Source organism: Sceloporus occidentalis, unplaced genomic scaffold (assembly GCF_023333645.1).
Source record: "Sceloporus occidentalis isolate IW3139 unplaced genomic scaffold, rSceOcc1.0.p SCAF_2, whole genome shotgun sequence".
In the NCBI taxonomy this organism is placed as follows: Eukaryota; Metazoa; Chordata; class Lepidosauria; order Squamata; family Phrynosomatidae; genus Sceloporus; species Sceloporus occidentalis.
Window position 1 is genome coordinate 101,212,361 of NW_028316982.1, and position 27,050 is coordinate 101,239,410.

Sequence of the window (27,050 nt, forward strand, 5' to 3'; positions counted from 1 at the left end):
TGGCTGCTGGTCTTCCTGAGGGCTGGTGGAGTAGCTTTTGAAGCTTCTCTCTCCTGCTACGCCCTCCTGCTCCTCCCTGGATTATTCTGCCTTCTGTGCTCCTCGTGGAGTAAGGGGAATAGGGAAGGCTTGCTTTTGTTTTGGCTGCTGGTCTTCCTGAGGGCTGGAGGAGTGGTTTTTGAAGCTTCCCTCTCCTGCCACACCCTCCTGCTCCTCCCTGGACTCTTCTGCCTTCTGTGCGCCTGGTGGAGTTGGGGGAAGAGGGAAGGCTTGTCTGGTTTCGCTGCTGGTCTTCCTGAGGGCTGGAGGAGTGGCTTTTGAAGCTTACCACTCCTGCCATGCCCTCCTGCTGCTGCCTGGCCTCTGCTTCCTTCTGTGCCCCTGGTGGAGTTGGGGGAAGAGGGAATGCTTGTCTGGTTTCGCTGCTGGTCTTCCTGAGGGCTGGAGGAGTGGCTTTTGAAGCTTACCACTCCTGCCAGGCCCTCCTGCTGCTGCCTGGCCTCTGCTGCCTTCTTTGCTCCTGGTGGAGTTGTGGGAAAAGGGAAGGCTTGCTTCTGGCTTGGCTGCTGGTCGTCCTCAGGGCTGGAGGAGTGGCTTTTGAAGCTTACCACTCCTGCCAGGCCCTCCTGCTGCTGCCTGGCCTCTGCTGCCTTCTGTGCCCCTCCTCTCGTTGGGGGAAGAGGGAAGGCTTGCTTCTGGCTTGGCTGCTGGTCGTCCTCAGGGATGGAGGAGTGACTTTTGAAGCTTCCCTCTCCTGCTATGCCCTCCTGCTCCTCCCTGGACTATTCTGCCTTCTGTGCCCCTGGTGGATGTTGGGGGACGAGGGAAGGCTTGCTTCTGGCTTGGCTGCTGTTCTTCCTGAGGGTTGGAAGGATGGCTTTTGAAGCTTCCCACTCCTGCCATGCCCTCCTTCTGCTGCTTGGCCTCTGCTGCCTTCTGTGCCCCTGGTGGAGTTGGGGGAAGAGGGAAGGCGTGCTTCTGGCTTTGCTGCTGGTCTTCCTGAGGGCTGGAGGAGTGGCTTTTGAAGCTTACCACTCCTGCCGTGCCCTCCTGCTGCTGCCTGGCCTCTGCTGCCTTCTGTGCCCCTGGTGGAGTGGGGGGAAGAGGGAAGGCTTGCTTCTGGCTTGGCTGCTGGTCTTCCTGAGGGCTGGCGGAGTGGCTTTTGAAGCTTCTCTCTCCTGCTACGCCCTCCTGCTCCTCCCTGGATTATTCTGCCTTCTTTGCTCCTCGTGGAGTAAGGGGAAAAGGGAAGGCTTGCTTTTGTCTTGGCTGCTAGTCTTCCTGAGGACTGGAGGAGTAGTTTTTGAAGCTTCCCTCTCCTGCCACTCCCTCCTGCTCCTCCCTGGACGCTTCTGCCTTCTGTGCGCCTGGTGGAGTTGGGGGAAGAGGGAAGGCTTGCTTCTGGCTTGGCTGCTGGTCTTCCTCAGGGCTGGAGGAGTGGCTTTTGAATCTTACCACTCCTGCCAGCCCCTCCTGCTGCTGCCTGGCCTCTGCTGCCTTCTTTGCTCCTGGTGGAGTTGTGGGAAAAGGGAAGGCTTGCTTTTGGCTTGGCTGCTGGTCGTCCTCAGGGCTGGAGGAGTGGCTTTTGAAGCTTACCACTCCTGCTAGGCCCTCCTGCTGCTGCCTGGCCTCTGCTGCCTTCTGTGCCCCTCCTCTCGTTGGGGGAAGAGGGAAGGCTTGCTTCTGTCTTGGCTGCTGGTCTTCTTGAGGGCTGGAGGAGTGACTTTTGAAGCTTCCCTCTCCTGCTATGCCCTCCTGCTCCTCCCTGGACTATTCTGCCTTCTGTGCCCCTGGTGGATGTTGGGGGACGAGGGAAGGCTTGCTTCTGGCTTGGCTGCTGTTCTTCCTGAGGGTTGGAAGGATGGCTTTTGAAGCTTCCCACTCCTGCCATGCCCTCCTTCTGCTGCTTGGCCTCTGCTGCCTTCTGTGCCCCTGGTGGAGTTGGGGGAAGAGGGAAGGCGTGCTTCTGGCTTTGCTGCTGGTCTTCCTGAGGGCTGGAGGAGTGGCTTTTGAAGCTTACCACTCCTGCCGTGCCCTCCTGCTGCTGCCTGGCCTCTGCTGCCTTCTGTGCCCCTGGTGGAGTGGGGGGAAGAGGGAAGGCTTGCTTCTGGCTTGGCTGCTGGTCTTCCTGAGGGCTGGCGGAGTGGCTTTTGAAGCTTCTCTCTCCTGCTACGCCCTCCTGCTCCTCCCTGGATTATTCTGCCTTCTTTGCTCCTCGTGGAGTAAGGGGAAAAGGGAAGGCTTGCTTTTGTCTTGGCTGCTAGTCTTCCTGAGGACAGGAGGAGTAGTTTTTGAAGCTTCCCTCTCCTGCCACTCCCTCCTGCTCCTCCCTGGACGCTTCTGCCTTCTGTGCGCCTGGTGGAGTTGGGGGAAGAGGGAAGGCTTGCTTCTGGCTTGGCTGCTGGTCTTCCTCAGGGCTGGAGGAGTGGCTTTTGAATCTTACCACTCCTGCCAGCCCCTCCTGCTGCTGCCTGGCCTCTGCTGCCTTCTTTGCTTCTGGTGGAGTTGTGGGAAAAGGGAAGGCTTGCTTCTGGCTTGGCTGCTGGTCTTCCTCAGGGCTGGAGGAGTGGCTTTTGAAGCTTACCACTCCTGCCAGGCCCTCCTGCTGCTGCCTGGCCTCTGCTGCCTTCTGTGCCCCTCCTCTAGTTGGGGGAAGAGGGAAGGCTTGCTTCTGTCTTGGCTGCTGGTCTTCTTGAGGGCTGGAGGAGTGACTTTTGAAGCTCCCCTCTCCTGCTACGCCCTCCTGCTCCTCCCTGGACTATTCTGCCTTCTGTGCCCCTGGTAGAATTAGGTGAAGGGACGGCTTGCTTCTGTGTTGGCGGCTGGTCTTCCTGAGGGCTGGAGCAGTGGCTTTTGAAGCTTCCCTCTCCTGCCACTCCCTCCTGCTCCTCCCTGGACTCTTCTGCTTTCTGTGCCCCTGGTGGATGTTGGGGGACGAGGGAAGGCTTGCTTCTGGCTTGGCTGCTGTTCTTCCTGAGGGCTGGAAGGATGGCTTTTGAAGCTTCCCACTCCTGCCATGCCCTCCTTCTGCTGCTTGGCCTCTGCTGCCTTCTGTGCCCCTGGTGGAGTTGGGGGAAGAGGGAAGGCGTGCTTCTGGCTTTGCTGCTGGTCTTCCTGAGGGCTGGAGGAGTGGCTTTTGAAGCTTACCACTCCTGCCGTGCCCTCCTGCTGCTGCCTGGCCTCTGCTGCCTTCTGTGCCCCTGGTGGAGCTGGGGGAAGAGGGAAGGCTTGGTTCTGGGTTGGCTGCTGGTCTTCCTGAGGGCTGGAGGAGTGGCTTTTGAAGCTTACCACTCCTGCCATGCCCTCCTGCTTCTGCACATCTCAAAGCCCAACTGCCCAAGTGGCCGCATTCTGGAACCTTTTCAGCCATGTAGCTGACCTCCCACTGTGAGTTCATATTAGCTCAGGGTTCTGCTGTGCTGTCATAGTTGACTCAAACATATATGCCCTTGTTACTCTGTAAAATCAGTGTCTCGCAGCACCTTTGAGACTGAAAGAGAAAATTTGGCATGAGGAGCTTTCCTAAAGTCCAATTGCATGAGGCCACTATGACCACGATGTTGATATCTGGTCTAATAGCATAAGACCGTAACATCTGTTTTATTGTATTGATAAAATCAGTTCCCCCTCCTTCCCCAAAACACACCAACTTATTTTTATTTTTTGATGTGTTTACGGTATTTCTAGTCTGCTTTTCTCCTGGGTCAGGCTGTTGGTTAGGCGGGGCTGATCTGAGGCAGAGAACATGGGAAACTCTCTTTCTCTGTGTCCATAAGGGTCACAAGATGGGAGCCCCTTGCCATTTATCGGGATTTGCGGAATTAGCAAAAGCATCCTTCCTCCAGATTTTAAAGCAGAGCACTCTTTAAGGCCGTGTCTACATCGCACGACATCCCATTATTAGATCAGTTTCATACCAGCTGAGCCTCCATCCTATGGAATCCTGGCATTTGAAGTTTTGTATGATATTTTAGCCTTCTCTCTTAGAGAGTTCTGGTGTCACAGCAAACTACTGCACATCCCAGGATTTCTATCAGATGGAGCCATGGCACTGTCAAGCTGCATTATTTCTATAGTGCAGACGCACCCAAAGTTAAACCTACACTGGAAACGTGGGCTGTATCTACACTGTGGAAGTGAATGCAGTTTGACGCTGCTTCAAGCACCGTGGCTCAGCGCTACAGAAAGCCTGAGATGTGTAGTTTTTGTGAGATGGCTTTGGTGCCACAGCAAATTAGGCATCCCAGGATTTCCATAGGATGGAGCCGTGGCAGTTAAAGCGGTGTCAGGCTGCATTGATTCTACAGTGTGGCAGTAGCCTGGGCTTGAAATGGAATTGCTGCTGTGAGGGCATTTCCCATTGTCAGCTCAGTTCCCAAAGAGGGATTCCGGCCGACCAGAGCCGCTGGGGCTGATCTGTAAGCTGAAATGGACGAAGGCACTTCAGATGTCAGGCAGAGGTTGTTCACCCCTCCCTCGCATTCGGCACATGGCCAGGGGCCTCTTTGCGCCTCTATTGTGGTTCCATCCAATTTTAGACCAAGTGCCTTGAAGTCGTTTCCAACTTATCAGGGGGCTTCCTTGGCATCTTTCTTGGGGGGGGGGGGTCTTTGCCATGGCTATTATCTGAGACTGAGAGAGTGTGCCTTGCCCAGGGTCACCCACTGGGTTTTCATGGCCGAGGCAAGATTTGATCCCTTGCCTCCCAACTTCCTAGTCCAACACTACATTGGCAGCCTGAATCCTCTTTCTCCTTCTCCTTTGCACAAATATCTCCTTTATTTTGGGAGAGATTTCTCCTCTTGGGACAGATGGTTTGGACTTCCGGAATTCTTGACTATTTGTGATAATCTTTGCAAAGCAGGACTGCCAAGAGGTAGTTGGCGATATTTCAAGTCCAATTGTGTGGTTGAGTCAAACCCTCACCCCCAAAGACTTATTGGCAGTCAAAGTTCAGAAACGTGAAGACCCCTTTGATTTCAATAGTAAAATCTCATCGTTTAATTCTTGGCAGCTGACTGGTTGCTTAGGAATTTCTTGTGAAAGGGACCTAGGAGTCTTGGTAGACTGTCAGTGTGGTGCTTCAGCTAAGAAAGCCAATGCAATTCTTGGTTGCATCAACGGAAGTGTAGTATCTAGACTGAGGCAAATGGTAGTACAGTGCGCCCTTATTATCCACTGGGGTTTGGTTCCAGGATCCCCTGCAGATAACAAAGTCCATGGATGCTGAAGCCCCACTGAATAAAATGGCATAGCAAAATTGGGTCTGTTATATAAAATGGAAAATCAAGGTTTGCTGTTTAAATCTGTGGATAAAAAATCCATGGATAAGGAGGGCCGACTGTATTCCAGTCTATTCTGCTTTGGTCAGGCTTCATCTGGAATAATCCTGTGTCCAGTTCTGGGCCCCACAATGCAAAAAGGATGTTGAGAAGCTGGAACGGTGTCCAAAGGACAGTGACTAAAATGGTGAAGGGTCTTGAAACCATGAAGCCCTATGAAGCTTCCTAGGGAGCTGGGGATGTTTAGCCTGAAGAAGAGACGATTAAGAGGTGATATGACAGCCCTGTTTAAATATTTGAAGGGATGTCATATTGAGGAGGGAGCAAGCTTGTTTTCTGCTGCTCCAGAGAACAGGATACAGAACAATGGATGCAAGTTACAGGAAAAGAGATTCTAGCTCAACATTAGGAGGCAGTTCCTGACAGTAAGAGCTGTTTGCCAGTGGAATATGCTGCTGCCTTGGAGAGTGGTGTAGTCTCCTTCCTTGGAGGTCTTGAGACAGAGGCTGGATGGCCATCTGTCTCAGGGAGGGCTTGGATAGTGTTTTCCTGCATGGCAGAACGGGGTTAGATTGGATGGTCCTTGGGGTTTCCTCCAACTCTATGGTTTTAGGATTACAAAAAGGCAATAATTAAATAGCAGCAAGACTGAGAATCCACATTAGGCATTCCTGTTGCATTCTGGCACCTCCTAGCCGGCGTCTGGATGGCCATCAGGATTGCCTCAATGCCCATCAGTGCCTGTTGCACATTGGGTCCATGGTGCATGAGTTACTCCATGGTTTCTGTAGAGTCACACTATTCCAACTTAAAAAACATACCCTATACAACAAGTGTAGAGGAAACCTGAATTTGATGGGAGCCTGTGTTTAGCTAGTGTGATGTAGTGGTTTGGGTGTTGGCCTAGGATCCTGGGAGAATAGAATCCAAATCCCCACTCAGCCATGGAAATCCAATGAGTGACCTTAGGCAAGTCACACATTCTCAGCCTCAGAGGCAATGGTAACCCCCCTTTGAACAACTCTTGCCAAGAAACCCTCCTTCACATTACGGTCGCCCTAAGAAATTATTTGAAGGCACATAAATGTGTTTAGTCCTTTCCTCCCTCCACTCAGTCAAATGTGATATCAATCAGACCCATTTGCACACTCGTCCTTCCACATTTGCGACTTTGACTTTTGGGTATTTGATTATTCATGGATTTTATTAATATGTTCTCTCTAGGAATATCTAGGTCCTCCAATGCAACGCTGTGGTCAACTTTAACCAAACGTCGCACTGAAGGGTCCTATGGTATTATCATGGGGTTTTTATGGAAAGATTTGTTCAGAAGAGGTTTGCCAATGACCTTCCCTGAGGCTTAGAATATATGAATATCCCAGGTCTCCCAGTGGGTTTTACAGTTGAGCTGGGAATTGAACCGTGACACTGGCAACAAAAAAGTTCCACGATGGTGTCACTGCTGTGGTCTCTAAGGGAATGAACAGCAGCCAAGCACAGGTCCATTGGGTTTTGTTCCCAGCAGGTGATGGGAGGCCCTTCCTCCTTTCCAAGTACCACTGCTGCAACTTTTGAGGGAGTGAACAGGAACCAGGCACAGGTCCATTGGGCCTTGGTCCTAGCAGCCAACAAGAAGCCTCCCCTCCATCCCAGCTGCCATTTCTGTGGTCTCTAGGAGAGAAAACAGTGGCCAAAAACCTTTTCTTGCTTGCTATGCTTTATTTTATTGTAAGCCTGAGGGCAAGGAATGTCATATTCAAAATTTGTAAATTCCTCTGGGACCCTTTTTCAAAATAATAAAGAAAGAATATACATTCTACGGATGCTACTCATGCTCACTCTTCGACTGCTGCCGTACTGTAGAATTAATGAGTTTAACACTGCTTTAACTGCCATGGCTCCATCCTGTGGAATACTGGGATTTGTAGTTTGTTGTGAAACCAGAATCCTCTTTCAGAGTAGGCTAAATATCTCACAGAACTACAAATCCCAGAAGTCCATAGCATTGAGTCATGGCTGTTAAAGCAGTGTCAAATTGCATTAATTTTGCAGTGTAGATGCAATTGGATTCCATTCTGACACCTTTTTATTTGTTGCTTGTTGGTCCTGTCTTGGCTATGGTCTTGTTGGCACTTACCACCTGAACTTGCTATTAAAAGCAATGACAATAACGGAAGGGGTTTACAGGAGTACTCTGACATTGTGTCACTGATCAGCACTCTAATGTGTACAAAAGAGAAAGACCTTCTCCTACATGACTTAAATAAAATAGCATGTTCAAGTCTTGATATATCTTTTCCCCCAAGGACAAGTGCAAAAGGGAAATGGCCAGATAGGAGACAATCAATTGACCTCTATCCTTAGCTACAGGAGAGTAATCAGAATAATCTTGGCTGTAAAATATTCTCTCATCTGCTGGCGTGACAAACAAGGACAAAAGACTTTGTGACATCTGTGACCCCAGCTCCTTAGTCTGAACTGCCTGGGGGCTAGAGAACAAATTCTCTTCAAATCCTGACTTTAGGGTCTTTGTGTAAAATACAATGGCACTAATATCCAGCTCTTCATTTTTTCCCCTTTTCTTGGGCCAGGCTGATAATCACTGGTGACCAGAACAGATTTGCATATTTAAAAAATTGACTGGAGAACACTTATTAATGGAGAGCAGCTTTATCCTTCTGAATATTATTTTTATTGTTATTGGCTTGCACAATGAACTGAAGACTTCATCTTAATTGTATAGTATTTATATGCTTCCTCCTCTCCATTTTAATAGTTAATTTGTAATGGTGTGAGTCTTAGCTCTCTGAAAAAGTGATTAGGTTCTTCTCAGAGACTGAGTGATATTAATATATTTTGGTAGAAAATAATTGGGTTAGATAATAAAAGAATTTTTTTTTTAAAAAAAGAGTGATACCTCTTATTGGTTGGGCAAAATGCACAAAACACATTATACAAGATTTCAAAGCTCCACTGGCTTTTTCATCAGGCATGACATGTTAAAAGAAAATCATACCTTTGGTCGGGGGGGGGGGGGGTTGATGGTGTTGGAATCACAGGCCTACATTTTGTATGCAATGGAGATGCATCTACACTGTAGAAATAAAGTGGTTTGACACCACTTTAACTGCCATGGCCCAATGCTATGGAATTCTGGGATTTGTAGTTTTGTGAGATATTTATCCTTCTCTTTCAGAGAGCTCTAGTGCCACAACAAACTACAAACTCTAGAATTCCATATCATGGAGCCATGGTAGTTTAAGCAGTGTCAAACTTCATTATTTCTGCAGTGTGACAGCAGTCATTGTCTCTGCTAGTAGTTCAGTTGGTTTGTGGGGGGAATCTCAGTGCAGACAGGGGCCACTCTGCTCTTGGTCATTTGAGAGCCAAGGCAAAGGATAGTAACATTTAAACTCCATTAGCAAGAGTAAACTTGCTCCTCTTAGGATCCAGGGTGTCTCTGTCCTTAGTGAATCCACAGGCTTCTTTCTTAGACAGAGAACATTGAATTGCTCAAGGAGTCTCTGTGTTGCTCCATCTGGAAAAACTTTAGGTAGTATGTAAGTAAAACCCAGCCATTTATAGTCCAGTTTTTAACTTTGTTTTGCTGTGTGGTCAGCACGGCTATCCCTGAATGGGTTAGATAATATTATTGAGCAAAATAGTATGTTTGGAAAGGCACTGGAGGCAGGAAATTCTAGATTTACAGATGTTCTTTCTGTGCAGTGGCAGGGGAGGAAGGTTTCTGGTATGATTGAATTTGAGATTTGGAGATGAAATTTAGTGCAGCTCTTATCTGACGTGAGACTCATACATCTCACACTGCTTCTTTTTGTAGTGCTGTATATGTAGCAAACACATAGATCACAACTTGCCATCTGCTTACCTCTGGCAAGTAAAGTAGGTGGGATTAGAATTGTCATTTGCCTGTTATATTATATGAAGGGTGCTTCATATCAAGGATTAAAACACATCTTGCACTATTTGAGAAACTCACTTACAGACTTAAAAAGATATGTGGACTGGCTAAAGAAGACATGTTCAAAGAGGTCTGGTGTCTTTTATTTCATTTATTTTATTTGCATGCAAGGACTTGTCAACTCATTGTCCACCAATATCTTAAATAAGATTTTGGATGTTCTAGTCATAATTCTTATTAGTTGCCTAGTCTGAAATTTAGCATCCTAGGAATTTATGTCAAACAGCCAGTGTGTCACTTTATTTACCTTCCTTTCTGTATCAGTAACAATGAAGGTGCAGTTCTTAATACCCATATTATTACATGGCTGTGAAAAACAGGTGGACTTTCCTTATTCAAAGAGCAAATGGAGGAGAACTTGTCGTGGTAAGAAAAATACAGAGACTAGCTTTAGCACTACAAGATAGCAACTGCTTTCTCTTCTTGGTTTATTGCAAGACATGCTTTTTAATAAAAATGATTCTACAGTAGAGTTTAGCTTCTACAGTAGAATTGCATCATGTAACAGATTTGGCAGAGTTGGGCCTTTTTTAGGTTTTGAGCAATTTGTAATGTTCAGATGTTTTTTGTTTGCTCCGCCTTAGATAGCAGGTACTTTTATAAAACATTCTAGAAAGAATTCCTTTCACTAATATGATGTGCTTTTGTAATAACTATTGTACATTCGTTCCTCCACATTTGCGGCTTTGACTTTTGCAGATTTGATTATTCACAATTTTATTAATAGGTTCTCTCTAGGAGTATCTAGGTCCTCCAGCACAACTGTATGGTCAACTTTAACCAAAAGTCACACTGGAGGACCTAGAGATTCCTAGAGAGAATACTCCACTAGGCATTTATAGCTCCTCCAGTGCAATTCTATGGTCAATATCTGGCAGATGTTGACCACAGAGTTGCACTAGAGGACCTACGGATTCCTAGAAAGGTGTTCTCTCAGGAAAAAACATAGAGTTTTTGTTATTTGCAGTTTCCCCACATTCATGGGGGTCCTGTGCCCCTAACCTCAGCGAACAAGGAGGGATGAGTATATATGACAAAAAATTAACAAAGTAACCATTTTTATTCCATGTGTATGTATTTATAAGAGTTGCAGAAATGCCGTAGTTTATCACTTAAATATTTTGTTTCAAAATGTTTCCCTCCATTTTGCAGACTGCACACACAAATTGCAGAGTTGTGCTCTTCCCTGGTGAGAAACTCATAAGAAAGGTCAAAGGATGTTCTGGTTGCATTTGCTTATTCATCTACCTGTGATGTGCTTTTGATACTCTGTGAATTAAGTCAATTTTGTATTTGGAATTCAAACTTTGATTTTTACCATAGTCTCTAGAAACAGATGATTGCTGGCTTTCAATCTCCTTGAAATGTTTATTGTGCTGTAAGTCACTTATTGATAGAACATTAAATGGAAAAAAAAATGGTTGGTTCCATGGAAGCACTTTGCTTACTGCATGTTCTCTTTAAATGTTTTTACTTTTAGAATACACCAGTGGGAACTCCTATTTTTATAGTGAATGCAACAGATCCAGACCAGGGTGCTGGTGGAAGTGTGCTTTATTCTTTCCAGCCTCCGTCAAACTTCTTTACCATTGACAGCGGCCGTGGCATTGTATCAGTCATTCGAGCACTGGATTATGAAGTCACTCAAGCCTACCAGCTTCAGGTCAATGCTACAGTGAGTATGAATCTTTCTGTTTCTTTTTGTCTCTTAGTCTAGAACAGCTTTCCACAAACTAGAATCCTCTGATTCATTGAACTGTAACATCTATTGTCGTTAGTGTAATGTAATCCAACACTAAGTGGACATCAGTTTGGGAAAGACTGGTCTACAGAAATAATCATCTGTAGAAAGTAGCATGTTAAATTAATATTATAATTATTCTTCTGTAGGTCTTCTATAAAAGTCAGTATTCATAGTACTAATTTTAGAATATTTACACACTAGACTTGGTTCCCCCCACATAAGACAAAGAACAGAAAAAATCATTTTAGTATTTGTAATGATTGTCATGGAACCAGCAGCAGTAATAGTAATGATGATGATAACAGTGTGCATTTTTTTTAAAAAAAACAACACCTGGAACACGGTTGTTGTACAAATTAATACAAACAGAGCCAAATATTCCTTCAATCTTAGGAATTAAAGATTATTTGGAATTTTTCTTGTCTCTTAAGAAAGAGTGTCTTAACACAGTAAGAGATTTTGTGCCACTTTTTGTGTGTGATTTGGGAGACTTCCTACAAAAGGATTTCTTTCCACCAAAATAGATTGTATTTGCACAAAATACAGTTATCCCTCCTAACTTGTGGATCTGGGATCCACACCCTCAAATACCCACAGAGGGGGGACCTCCACTATCTCTAGTGGTGCACATTCCCAGGCCACCCCATTCCATCCTATGAGGCTTGAAAATGTGCGAGCCTCCATTTACACCAGGAATGGATCCCCTGTGAAAATGAAGGACCAAGTATACATTGGTTTTGAACAAATTTGTTATATTGTGCAAACAGGGTTGTTGTTTTTAGTTGAGAATGCATAAAATCATCAAAATGCACAAAAGTTCTTGCCCAGCACAGAGAAAACTTTTGAGATTGTTTATATTTTCATGTTCAAAAACAAAATAAGGAAATATTTATTTATAGTTCTCCTGCAAAATGATTGTCTGTTGTCTTAAGCATTCACTTGGTAGAAGTTAGGTGTTTTACAGTATCTGAAAATCATTCAAAGTAGGACCAAACATGGAATTTACTTACTACATTCCAAGTCCAGCTGTGAAATATGTGGTGTGCTAGGGAAATTTCTTTTAAGAAGAATGAAAATAAATGACATTTTGAAGCTGTGATAATGGGTGGCTTCAAGATGTCCTCATAAAAATTCTTAACAGTAGCTTTCCAAGCTTTACTTAGGACATATGCAAAACTGCTTTCACTCTTTGCTGAATATGCATAATAAGCCCACATCATCTCAGAAGCGGTCTAAATGGCCATTAGATCAGAAAGTGTGGCTTCCAAGTAGTTTGAAGCAATAGTGTCTATATGTCCACACTAGCAGGCTGCTATATTCTGTGTTTCTGTTTCAAAGTATTTCATTATTTTTTGTGTTGGTATGGCTATCTCACTCACACATATTGTGTACTGCAAATATTGCATTATGTTCAACAACACATTAGTAATGCTGTGACTTTCTAGAACTCTTAGAAGTTACCTTTTAGGCAGTGTGATAAATGTCTCTGCTATGTGGCCATTAGTAATCCCATCCTGTCATTACATGGCATTCTGACAGATTATGAAACTGGTGTTCTATGCGTGTCTACATTTATTGATAACACATCGAAGGCTGTAGTTACACAACTGGTAATATTGACCATAACTGGTATCTTAGCACTGTCAGATGTCACTATAACTAAACCCTGTGATCTGCTGAGTCTTGGAAGAGTACCTGACAAAGTTTGGCTAGATTAATGAATGCCCTAGATTTTGTATTAACGTGGTATTTTATATTTAATTCTAAATCTTGATAATTTCTCAGCATAATTTGCTTATGCTGCAGATTGAATTGTTTTTTGTTGCTGTTGTTTTTATTTGTTTTGTAATGAATTTTCCTTCAGTAATTTTATTCTTTACATTTTTAAGGACCAAGATAAAACCAAGCCTCTCTCAACTCTTGCCAATCTTGCAATCACCATCACGGATGTGCAAGATATGGACCCAATCTTTATCAACCTACCCTACAGTACAAATATCTATGAGAACTCTCCTCCGGTAAGAGCTTTTGATATATTATCCTTAAAATTGAAGGAGCAATTGGGAAAGTCTCCCCTCTCAATCCCCATAAAAACCTCTTTGCCCACAGACTTATTTTGTTGAAAAGTGGAGGTAGGTACTGAAGCACAGAGGAAGGAAGCAGTTGATAGGTCAAGGCATACTAGGTACCATGGTTATGAAGAAAGACAAAAAAAACCTCTTTTCTATATGCTTTTGCAAGAAATAAAAATAAAAACTGACTTCAGGATAGTGCCACAGACCAGTGAAACACAGTACCAGAAAATTAATTAATTATATTTATTTATTTTGTTTATATTCCACTTTTCTCCCAAAATGGAACATTTTGAAATGGGCCATTTAAAAACCAAACCAAGAAGCATCCTGTTACCAAGGTTCAGAAATAGAAAACTGTAAATAGACTATTAATTGCACTTGCAAATGGATGTCACACATCAATATAACACAACTTCCCAGCCCCTGCTAGCATATTTTCAAGACATGGTTGTTATTCTTTGATTCAGTGCCTGGAAAATGATCCAAATCTTGAAGTTTGCCCTCTGCCTCAAGAGAACATAAAATGTACAGTACTTTAGTTGGATCATTGTGACCAGAATAAGTGTAATAATTACTCTACCTGCTTGGTTTCATGCAGAATCTGAGATCTATGTTTCCCATAGTATACATTATACACTATAATGTATGATTTAAGCATTTATAATGTATGATTATGAAATAATAGCAGATAATGCACCCTTTGTACTGCATAATAATTTTGGATCAGGTGCTGCTACAACCCATAGATGTCAATGGCTAGAGGAGAGATTACTGGGAAACCTATATAAGTCACTTTGTACTTTTCCAAGACAAGTTGAGATGTACTCATGTAAAAATCTAGATGTTTTGGTCAAAAATTGACCCCCCAAAACTGAGTCGACTAATCCACAGGTCAAATTAAATACTGTACTTTAACTCTTATTTTAAAAAGAGTTTATTTAATCATCCCCTGGTGAAAGAAAAGAGGAAAATCTGTCCTGGATGCACTGAGTCTCTCATCTCTCCAGCATTTAGGGTGAACACAAACAGTTGTGCCTTTGCTTTACTTCATCCTATGCTTCAGATCCTTTGTTACATGCCCCTGTGTTTTGTACTTGACCTATCCATGAGTCATATCAAAATCCATATTTTTTGCCCCAAAACCTGCTCTCGATTTATACATGAAGTCGACATATAGTCAAGTATATACGCTAATTAGGGGTGTGCAAAATTTGTTCTCTTATTTTCACAGTTTTCCACACATTCTGTCCTGCATTGTTGGAAGGACAAATACATTTTCTCTGTAATTTTGCAGGCTTTGTATGTGAGAAGTACACGTTGCCTTGTGTAAACTCTGAGAAAAGAGATAATGTGGTGTAGTGATTTCAGTGTTAGGATAGGATTCTGGGAAACAGGGTCCCTGCATTGCCAGGAAAAAAATAACTGGTTGACTTTGGACAAGTTGCACCCTCACATCCTCAGAGGAAGGCCGTGGCAAACTCCCTCTGAACAAATCTTGCCAAGAAAACCCAATGATAGGTTTACCTATCATAATAGGTTTACTTATCATAAGACAGAAATGAATTGAAGGCACACAACAACAACTAAAATGTTGAAAACCGTGTCAAAAGATTTCCAAGAGCAATGAGAATACCAAGGAGCTCCCTTGCCTCCAACTACAGAAAGTAAAGAGAAGACCTATCCATTGTATGGGTGAAATGACAGACAAACACATACACACACAAGCATCACTATCCTCATTGCTGCAAAAAGAGGGACTATAAAGAAAGCTTGTCCATTCTTCTGCTGTTCTTTACAGCACACAGATTTCATGCTAAAAGTTCATATTTACTAGCATCCCAGTATTATTTTTCTCTGAACAGAATGTGAAGCAAATTGCACATCCAACCACTGATAATTTTTTTTTCCTTCATGGAAGTTAAGTCTGATAGAATCAGACAGTATGGAGGGTCTTGGATATTCATGTACACCAGTAAAACTACAATATTCATATTTTTTAAAAAAATCAAATTTAGCTGATTACCATCTACTATGGATAACAAATAAACATAAGTGTAACAAATAAATACACAACGTTTTGAAGAGATTGGACTTGTGAGAGGTTTCCTTGGCCTATTGACTATTGGTAAAAAGTAGATCCTGTGAGAAAGGACTCCTGCTGAGTCAGAGCCAACTGTCTTGAGCCTGCCTTGTTGAGAGGTCTAGCCAGATGGTATGGCTACACTATGTGGAGAATCTGCCTTTGGCTATGTGTTATCATTGTATTCTTCAAAAGGGGGAATCCAGTGGAGAAAGACAGGGAGAATGAGAAAGAGAGCAATGTCTTCATTATGGAGATTATTGCATTGATTTTAAAACGCCTTATCCCTGATGGGATAAAGGTACATTTAATTTTAAAACCAGGTGCTATCACACTCGTGGGTGGCTGGGTGAATGCAACCCATATGCAGCCCAGGTTCCAGATGCGCTTATCCAGCAGCTTTTGAAAAACATCAAAATCACCTGGTTTTAAAATTAAATGTGCCTTTATCCCATCCTTATCGCTCCCAAATTCAAGCCAAAGTCAGGAGCTTTCCAATGTTGAAAAATGGCCACCAAAGCAAGTTCAGGGACCAGTAATGGAGCCGGGCTGTACCCAGATGGCGGTTTTCGGGGCAAAAGCCATGCAATAAAACTAGGGGGCAGCCAAAATTTGGCTTGAATTCATGAGTGGTAAGTCATTTTATTTTGGTGTCCACTAAGCTCTTCTGTTTGACAGGGAGAAAAACCACTCTGAGAAGAATGGGCTAGTAGCCCACATGTGAAAAATGATTTTGTTTTGTAGTAGAGTATCCCTTACCCGAAATTCCAAAATCTAAAATTGTCCATATGGGTGCCTGAGATAGTGATACCTTTGCTTTGTGTTGGTTCAATGTACACAAATTTTGTTTCATGCACAAAATTGTTTAAAATTTTGTGTCTAAATTACCTTCAGGTTATAGGTATAATGTGTATATGGAACATAAATTAATGTCATGTTTAGACTTGGGTCTCATGTCTAAGATATCTCACTATGTATCTGCAAATATTCCAAAATCCAAAATACTTCTGGTCCCAAGCATTTTGGATATGGGAGATGTAACCTGTATTCTCAACTCAGTAATACAGAAATACCTACATATGCCAACCAAATGCAGATATAGATGTGTATGATATGTGACTATGTTATGCTAAGACTTCTTTTTTTGTAACAGTAAGAAACTGCTGACTGCTCCAAGAAATTTTTTTGTTTCCTTCCTTAATGTGTGATATTTAACCAAGAAAGCCCTTGATTGGAGCTTAAAAAGCTGCTAAGTAGCTGGAGGAGAGGAAATTCATGGATGAATACAAATGGTTGCAGGAAGGGAATGCACATCATTCCAGACTATATTAAAGCTGTCCTTCATACAAGACAGTATAAGAAGTGGAGAAGCGCAAAAATGCTGCTTACTGCATTAATAAGAAGTGGGATAAAGAAGAATGATACACTATTAAAGAAATGGAAATCCCCACTAGCATCCAAGATTATGGACTAGTTTACCTTCGCTGAGTGACCTTGTGCCCATAGAAGGAATATTTCTCAAATTGAATGACAATATACCAGTGCCTGGAACTAAGGTCCAAAACACACTGCAGAAATAATCCAGTTTGAGACCACTTTAACTGCCCTGGCTAGCACTAAGGAATCCTGGGCATCAGAACTCTCTGACAGAGAAGGCAAAATGTCTCACAGCAGTTAAAGTGGTCTCAAACTGGATTATTTTTGAAGTCTATTTTGGACCTAGGTGAGCCTATTCTATTGATGCTTTTAATAATATAGATAACAATTAATGGCAGATGCCAGGCTACTTATACTGGTTACAAAAATGGAAGAGGAAGAAGGCCCTAGAAAGGATTTGCATCTAGTATGAAATATTATATTTCCCATGGATACTTTGATTATATCCCAACAGTCTTTCAATCTGTTTATAGGCAACCTGAATTCCTCTTTCCTCCCTCTCTTTCTAACCTGAAGAACTTTCTAAAAATAATTTATGTGAGAAGTCAAATTCTGACCCAGTGCATCACCTTGTTCCTTCTTAGTTTGTGCAGCTTTTACACTGATTGATTTCTACATCATGTTCTGTGTTGTCATTTGGGATGTGTTATACAGGTAAATGTTCAGGGAAAGTCCTCTGTGTGACTGATAGATTGAGAATGAACAGTGACATGCATTTTTCCTCCAGGGAGCTGCTTGAGAAGTCAATAGAGATCACATAGGAACATAAAAATTGTTTGTGCATGCTGACATTTGCCTCTGTTGTTCTCAGCCTTCCTCCCCAAAACCATCTCATCAAAACATCAGTCATGAGTTATTATTTTTAGCTGGCTTTCCGTTCAATAGGCTTTGAATGCTTTCATATCTCCAAGGAATTTGCTCGGATCTTTTGCCAGGACATTTTGCAACCTAATTGGCATGGTGTTTTTGAGAATGATGGACAGATGTAAAACAAATCCAGAAACACTAGAGTATATAATTTTTACTTAAAACGTTCAGTTTTATTGATTTCCCTTGTTTGAACAGTTATCTAGAAATGATCCTTTCTTTCTTTTTTAAAATATCAATGAACCAGTTTAGAAGAGGGGGGAATAATTTGCATCTTATAGGCTCTGAATGTGCTATTTGAAAATTACATGACTTGGAGAAGTTTCTATGCCAATTATATTTGTATTCTTACTTATTCATGTGCTTTATAGTGAATGCTCCAAAATATTCTGTTTTGTGTTAAAACAAGGCACAACTCCACACTAAAATAGGATAACACAAGTAGTGTTGTATGTACAGCGCTGTGTAAATTTACAGTGCTATATAAATAAAGGTTAATAATAATAATAATAGACATGGTATCATTGACTCCCCAGGCTGGAAGCTGAAGTATTGTGTGAATTTTCCCCCCTCTTGATGGTTATCTGCTTGTTGCACACATGGTCCTTATATGAATGGACGAGGTGGCTGCTTATGTTAATTACATAAGATGGGCAAAGGGCTCCAATTATTGTGCTTGACCTGTCTACTTACAACTGTCTTTGTTTTTATCTATAGTACACAGAGGAGTCTGAATTGTTAAATCTTGTATTAAACAGGGTCTCCTAATCTAAAACTGTATACGTTGTGTACTAAAATCCCCCTTTTAGAGATTATGGCATCAAATTTTAATTTCCTCACTCAAATAACAGCATGCCATCTAGCTCGTCAGTGAAGAACCAACAGAAGGAAAGAACTGGATAAACGGCAGCAAAGTACTGGAAACAGATCCTATCAGGCTGGAATTAAGGAGTGCGAAATAGGATTTCTTGCCTCTAGAATCTGCTGTAGCAGCTTTCCAAACCACTCTTCTATTCTCTATCTCCCTGCTCCTCCTCCTGTGATACGGAGATCCAGTTTGCCTTTCAAGTCTATAATCCTATAAAAGAAAGAAAGAAAGAAAGAAAGAACAGCTGTTATAATTTCATTTTTCTGAAATCAGGATATTATGGCATAACAGAGAAACACTGTTCAACTGTCCTTGTAGACCTTTTTCCTAACACCTAAGCATGTGGGTGAGAGACATTGGAGACTATTTCATACTGTTTTTTGAAATTGTAAATATTTATGATGAGCTCCGTAAAGCTCCTAGTATAGAGGCACTAATCAAGGCATGCATGTACATACACAATGCCCATCTGACAACTGAGAAACTTAGCATTTCCCCCCAAATCAGAATGAAGCTGGAGAGAAGTGGTCATGGAATACAGCATAGTAGAGCTCTTGTTGCCCAGTATACAGAATTCCTTTTTCCTTGATACTTTTCTGGTATCTGATTTTGCCAGCTTTTAACATGATGCCAATAGTTCTGTCAGAATATTTTCAACTGTAGTATGTCTCCAGCTTGATTAATCCTTCCACTCTAAAGACCAGGGGTGAGAATACTGTGTCCCTCCAGATGTGCTTGGACTGCTATTCCTGTTAGCCATAGCCAGCATAGCTAGTGGTGAGGGATGATGGTAAATGGCAGTCCAATAAATAGAGATCCATTCATTTGTCATCCCTGCTAGAGAGACAGGACAATTTCCTTCAAGAGATGAGAGATTAGAAAATCAGAAATGTGATTTGTCAACAATGGAATCTGATCAAGTTTGTGTGTCATTATTTCAGTTGATCAAATTCTTTAAAAGATATATAATCTTGCTTTCAATATGCCTCTGGATCTCATAAATATTATCTAAACCAGCACCTCAAATTCCTTTAAGTTTTGCCATGGAAGAGTCTTCTCTCAGACACTGGTGCTTGATTTGTGGTACCTTAAATCAAGAGTGGGGAACCTCTTTTAGCGCAATGTCCAAATTCCATTTCAGAAAGGATATTGAGCCCTCCTTCCAGTCGAAGGACCAAACACAAAGGACGACCCCAAAACTACCAGCATATTTTTTAACTCAATGCTCTTAGCTAGGAGACTCATTTCAACCTTTTAAAATGAGATGAAAAAGGAGCACAAAAGCTGGGAAACCATTTAACAGTAGTGTCCTGGGGAAGGAATGTGTGGCCATCTAAACAACCCCAGAGGACTGGATTCAGCCCCAAGACATTAAAGGATCATTCATTTTATTAAAGTATACCCTTACTGTATATTCTCTTGCTCTCTTATAGATAAGTGGTTCTGTATTCCCTTCCCCTTCCACGACAATTTTGTGTTACTTCAGAATTGAGTTCACCACACTTTCAAGGGTGATGTTTTTAAGAGGAAGGTATGGCTTGAACTAAGGCAAAATTCAACAACAGGAGCCAGAAACACATGATTTCTGCTTGTTTTTGCCCCCCCCCCCCCCCCATTCCTATAGCAATAGCTTCCTGAAGGGAAGCAAGTCCCTTCGGTATCATTCCATCACTGCCCTGTTGTTTGCACCATCCTTAGCGCAAGAGCTCTGCATTTTACGAAAGGAAAAAAATGACACTAAAGGGTGTGAGGAGGTGTGACCTTTTAGGGAGGCACTGGTACCTTTAACAACTTGGTGGTTAATTAAGGAAATGATTAAATGAATATTATTATTATTTCTTACCTGCCTCTCCCCATGGATCAAGATGGGGAACAACTACAAACCAACAATTAACATTAGTTAAAAGCACATTAATTAAAACATGCAACAGTTTAAAGGGACAAAGACATACACATTTTAAAACAATCTACATTTAAAATTCAACTTTTTAATTCACAATATGAAACCATTATATTATATTATACCAATATTATAATATCCATCACTGTTTTTGTGATCTGGCTGTATTGTTACTGTTTTTATATTACCACAGCAGCTATTCCTGTAGCAAATGATACATTTGTTCTGCTAGAAAGTTCCTCCAGCTTTTCCTTTAACAAAATTACTGTGTTAAAGAAACAGAGTTGATTCATGTTATCTTTGCCCCAGAGCCTCAATATCTCTCATTAATTCCTCCTTATAATATTTTAGTCAACCTGTGAATGCTTTATTAGAAGCTCAAGGTTTTATTAAAAAGGATCTATGTACATCCTCTCCCTTTTCCCAAAAAGGATAATGGTAAAGTTCTCTTTCTTCTTTCTTTCTTTCTTTCTTTCTTTCTTTCTTTCTTTCTGTGGGTGTGTATTATTTTAGCAGAGGACACTTTTCTCTACTTTTCCTCTTTTGTTGTTTTGTTTCCTCTTTTGTTTGTATCTTAAGAGGGAAGGTTTCTTCTGTGTTTCCATTCAACATTCATACCGTGGCTGGTAAACCGTTAGCTCTTCAGAGTGACAGGTAGAAGGCTCACAATGAAAACATACAGAATATTATCTGAAGAACATTTTTCTTCCTAAAAGCAAACTGGAGGCACAACATGGAGTCACATAGTTGCTTTGCACAGTATGAAATCAGAGGATGTGTGAGTTGTTCACCCACCCTTTCCCACATTTCCATGACACATATGAAGGGTAAATTTGTGGGATTTCCCTTACTCAGAGGCGTGTTACAGACTGCCCAAAATGGGTGGTCTGCCGCCGCCGCCATTTGCAGCACGGAGGAGCCCCAGCGTCCAAACTGCTTTGCAGTGCAATTATGACGTCGCAAGGTGCCAATGGCGCACTCGTGGCGTCATATGTGCTGTGCAATGTGCGGACGCAATGCATCCGCTGCATCAAGATGGCGGCGCCAGTGTGGAATGGGCGCCGCCATTTTGTACTGACTCGGTCTGTATTAGGGTTAGGGGCGCCCTTCTCAACCCTAATACGCACCGAGTCAACCCTACTATGCCGCTTTGGCGCATCTGTAACGCGCCCGAGGTTCATGAACATCCCATTCCTATTTAGAGCACACTGTCTTGGCTCTGGGAGGAAAAGATCCTTGAATTTCTTCATTATGCTATATCTGGAAATAAGGAAGAAGGATGTTTGAGTTGAATGTGTGTCCTCTTTTGTCATTCATAGTTATCATTCCCATTAGAACTCGTCCCTCCACATTCACTGGGGTTAGGGGCACAGGACCCCTGTGAATGTGAAAAAATTGCAAATAACAAAAACAGTATGTTTCTACCTGAGAGGAATCTATAAGTCCTGCAGCGCAACTCTGTGATCAACATCTGCCAGATATTGACCATAGAATTGTGCTGGAGTAGTACAAATGCCTAGTGGAGTGTTCTCTCTAGAAAGCTCTAGGACCTGCAGTGTGACGTTTGGTTAAAGTTGACCATAGAGTTACTCTGGAAGACCTAGATATTCTTAGAACGTATTAATAAAATATGTGAATAATCAAATCCGCAAAAGTCAAAGCCACAAATGTGGAGGGATAAGTGTGTTAATTTCTGTTTGGATAATATTTCTTGTCTTCTGTATTTTAATCAAGTAATGACTTTGGAGTGGTCCTCTCATGAAAATTTAAAACTTAACAAAATAAGGGTTTTTTTTGGGGGGGGGGGGGGAAGACACTTCCTTTTGGATCATCTTCAAAGGGTCTGCTTTGAGAGTATTTGTTAAATGTGAGAGCAACATTTTGGTAGTGGCTTCTCCAGGCATGAAGCAGCTACCCTAGAGACACTCACCTTGTGACAGGTGAAGGACATTTTGTGCACCTTTTTAAAGCTAGCAGGTTTTTCAGGATGGGGTTTAACATTATTTTTAAATGATATTTTTGGTATTGTTTTATTCTAGATTCTAATGTTTGATTTATTTGTGATTCACCCAGATAATTTATGTTGTGTTACATTGCAAGGCTAAGTGCAAACAAGAATAATTAAAAAAAAAAAAAACACAACCTCAAAGGTTTTGTGCTGCTAAAAGTTCATCTTGTACTTTCTTCCCAAGCAGCTAATTGTAAATAGTTATAAAATCATAGAATGAAAAGGGTCCAATCCTCTGTTCAGTGTAGGATCTCCAGCTAAAGCATCCCCAGCAGGTAGCTGTCCAGCCTATTTTGGAAGATCTCTAGAGAAGCATCACTTCTCTAGGAAATTGGTTCCATTGCTATATCACTCTTACTGTCAAGACATTCCTTGAAGTGTTGGAGATCTATACGTAATGGACTATTTGAAAATTTTAAAAGCTTTTGAGGAAGTCAAACTCAGCAAAATCCTCAAGGTCTAGCAAATTCCTCACTTGCCTGGAAGACAATTTCATGGTCCAAAAGGTGGAAGAGGCAACAAGGGGGTCAGCTATTTTAGATCTGATCCTAACCAACAAGGATGACTTGGTTAATGGGGTGCAAGTGGTGGGATCATTAGGTGGAAGTGACCATGTTCTCCTGGAGTTTGTAATACAGTGGAAAGGAGAAGCCAGGCATAGTCAGACACGCATCCTAGACTTTAGGAGAGCGAATTTCAGTAAACTTAGAGAAGTATTGAGGGCGATTCCATGGTCAGAAATACTAAAAGATAAAGGAGTTCAGGATGGATGGGAGTTTCTCAAAAGAGAGATACTGAAGGCACAATTTCAAACAGTTCCAGTGAGAAAGAAAAACGGGAGGTGTCTCAAGAAACCAGGATGGATGACTAAGGAACTTTCAACCGAGCTAAGTTTGAAACGGAACATGTATAAGAAATGGAAAAAGGGGGAAATCACGAAAAAGGAATTCAAAGAAATAGCAGGCATTTGTAGGGGTAAAGTCAGAAAAGCTAAAGTGCAGAATGAACTCAGGCTTGCTAGAGAGGTTAAGAACAATAAAAAGGGCTTTTTTGGATATGTCCGCAGCAAGAGGAAGAAGAAGGAAACGGTAGGGTCACTGCGTGGAGAAGATGGCAAAATGCTAACAGAAGACAGAGAAAAGGCAGAATTGCTCAACACCTTCTTTGCCTCAGTCTTCTCAGAAAAGGCAAAGGGTGCTCAACCTGAGGATAATGGAGCAGAGGACAGAATAGGGGAATTTCAGTACAGAATAAGTAAAGAGATAGTAGAGGAACACCTTATTAATCTAAATGAATTTAAGTCTCCGGGACCAGATGAACTCCATCCAAGGGTATTAAAAGAACTGGCAAATGTAATATCGGAGCCATTGGCAATAATCTTTGAAAACTCCTGGAGAACAGGAGAGATCCCAGCTGACTGGAGGAGGGCAAACGTTGTCCCCATCTTCAAAAAGGGGAAAAAAGAGGATCCCAACAATTATCGTCCAGTTAGTCTGACATCAGTTCTAGGAAAGATTCTGGAGCAGATCATTAAACAGAGAGTCTGTGAACATCTAGAAGGCAATGCCATAATCACAAAAAGTCAACATGGGTTTCAGAGAAACAAGTCATGCCAGACAAATCTAATCTCTTTCTTTGACAAAATTACCAGCTTGGTAGATGAAGGGAATGCTGTGAATATAGTATATCTTGATTTCAGTAAGGCCTTTGACAAGGTTTCCCATGACATTCTTGCAAACAAGCTTGTAAAATGTGGGCTAGACAAAGGAACTGTTAAATGGATCTGTAATTGGTTGACCGGCCGAACCCAAAGGGTGCTCAACAATGGCTCCTTTTCATCCTGGAGAGAAGTGACCAGTGGGGTCCCACAGGGCTCTGTCCTGGGCCCAGTGCTATTCAACATCTTTATCAATGACCTGGATGACAGAATTGGGAGCATACTTATCAAATTTGCAGATGACACCAAATTAGGAGGAATAGCTAATACCCCAGAGGACAGGATCAAGATTCAAAATGACCTGAATAGACTAGAAAGCTGGGCCAAAGCTAACAAAATGAAATTCAACACAGAAAAATGTAAGGTATTGCACTTAGGGCGGAAAAATAAAATGCACAGATATAGGATGGGTGACACCTGGCTGAATGAAACTACGTGTGAAAGGGATCTAGGAGTCCAAGTAGACCACAAGTTGAACATGAGTGAACAGTGTGATGCGGCAGCTAAAAAGGCCAATGCTATTTTAGGCTGCATCAATAGAAGTATAGTGTCTAGATCAAGAGAAGTAATAGTGCCACTGTATTCTGCTCTGGTCAGGCCCCACCTAGAATATTGTGTCCAGTTCTGGGTGCCACAATTCAGAAAGGACATTGAGAAACTGGAGCGTGTCCAAAGGAGGGCGACAAAAATGGTGAAGGGTCTGGAAACCATGCCCTATGAGGAATGACTTAGGGAGCTGGGGATGTTTAGCCTGGAGAAAAGAAGGTTAAGAGGTGATATGATAGCCCTGTTTAAATATTTGAAAGGATGTCATATTGAAGAGGGAGCAAGCTTGTTCTCTGCTGCTCCAGAGAACAGGACCCGGAACAATGGATGCAAGCTACAGGAAAAGAGATTCCACCTGAACATTAGGAGGAACTTCCTGACAGTAAGGGCTGTTCGACAGTGGAATGCACTCCCTCGGAGGGTGATAGAGTCTCCTTCCTTGGAGGTCTTTAAACAGAGGCTGGATGGCCATCTGTCAGGGATGCTTTGAATTGGATTTCCTGCATGGCAGGGTGTTGGACTGGATGGTCCTAGTGGTCTCTTCCAACTCTATGATTCTATGATTCTATGATTCTATGAATATTAGAGAGGACTATATTAGAGAGGCAACTAGAAAATTTCAGATATGCAAGACTACTTGGATAAACATCAATTGGATAAACTATGGTTGGAACAAAAGTAAAGTCTAAAAGGACCTGTGACAAGTATGGAGATTATTAAAGCAATTTAAAAAGGTTAAAGCCAGAAAAATTCCAGGTACAGATGTGTTATTTGAAGTTTATTATAAGAAATTTGTATATGAGTTACTGTACTTCAAACATTAAGTATGGTCTGTGATAAATTTACTAGAAAAGGGCAGCTACCAGACTATTGGAGAAATGTGTATATTACAGTGAAGCATAACAAAGATACAAATGAGACATTAAGAATGAATAATAATAATAATAATAATAATAATAATAATAATAATATACATAAAAATAATGCATAATAATAATAATAAAATAATAATAATAACAATGATGTTTATGATGATGATGTATATGTCAGGGATGATGGGAGTTGTAGCTCTTCACCTCTGGCTCGAACTCACCACCTTGTTACGCACCAGCGCTGACCAGTTTTGGCCAGTGGTTAAAGCTTTGCTCTAAAGCAGCAGAGTTACAGAGAATAGGCTGAAGACCCTGACAAACTCTCCAAGCCTTCTCACTCTTGCTTCCACAGAAGTCTTCCCACTTCTTCAGGATCCAGCTGGCTCTTGTCTCTTGACTCAAGACACCAGACAACTCAGTAGTCTTATATAAAAGATCTACTTTATTCTACTATATACAGCTCCAAAACTATCCAATACAACTCCTCACTACTCCAATACTCCTCCACAACTACTACCCACAAAATACATTGGGATTCATAGCCATTATTATAGTCATTGCAAAATACCACCCACTGTTGTCTGTTTCCACCCAGTGGGCGTGTACATCCACTCTCATTGATTCTCTTGGTTCAACCCACAATTAATGATTTCATCATCTCAGCCTTGACCACTTAACAATTCTCAGGTGTGTTCAATTATCCACTTTGCATTTCTGTCCTTGGCATTTAGGACTTGTTAATTCCATTACCTGTTACACCTGTGTGGCTCCTAATTGCTTCTGCTGAGTCACCCTGACTCTCACATACATGTTTTATTTCTTTCACTGTATATCCCATGTTGCATTTTCCTTAACAATATATTCATGATAATTCCCCCAAAAAATTGGAATTCAAAGTGGCTAACAATTTAAAAGAACAATACAATTAAAAATATAGAAAAAGTGAGCATTAAAATAGAATTAAACTACTCACTGTATTAAAATATTAAATTTTAGAGTGAAAAAAGTGGATTCCTTCCAAAATGATAAAGAAAAAATAATATCAGAAATGTAATTGATATATTAGAGTATTTAGATTATCGTAATGAGATTAGACAAACCTAAATTTGACTTTTTGTTGTTCTTAAGAATATTGAAGGAAATAGATTTTGGAGATAACTGTTTTAGTTGGATTTAGGTAATATACTCTACACAAAAAGTAAAGATAAAAAACAAGGAAATTATGACAGAACATATTCAAACTAGAAAAAGAACCAGACAAGGTTACCCATTATCTCTGCTGTTATTTACCTTGACACTAGGAATTTAGCATACTTTATATCTATTATATTATAATATATATATATATATATATATATATATATATATATATATATATTATAATATATAATAATATATATTATAATATATAATATTATATTTATTTATTATTTATTAATAAGTTTGGATAAGAGGATAAAGGAAGTGAGAATTAGGAATGAATAACTTAAATTAAAATTATTTGCATAAAATGAGGCAAACTGATTGGAAAACCCCATGAATGGTGTGGAAGATTTGATGCAAATGATAAAATAATATGGTAAATATGCATTTTTTAAATTCAGTAGTGATAAAACAAAAATCTGATAGTGAAAACTAAAAATCTGGAAAAATCAATAAAATGAATTGGCATTTA

At 41.5% G+C, this 27,050-nt stretch overlaps 1 protein-coding gene across 1 annotated transcript in view; it reads left to right on the forward strand.

Annotated features, from left to right (window-relative positions):
* The window catches only part of LOC149318775 (cadherin-23-like), a 582,387-nt gene that overhangs the window by 244,053 nt on the left and 311,284 nt on the right, over positions 1 to 27,050 (forward strand). The window contains exons 7-8 of the mRNA XM_089510444.1: positions 10,742 to 10,936; positions 12,895 to 13,023. Coding sequence (XP_089366570.1) covers positions 10,742 to 10,936; positions 12,895 to 13,023 — 324 coding nt within the window. The remainder of the gene's footprint in view (positions 1 to 10,741; positions 10,937 to 12,894; positions 13,024 to 27,050) is intronic.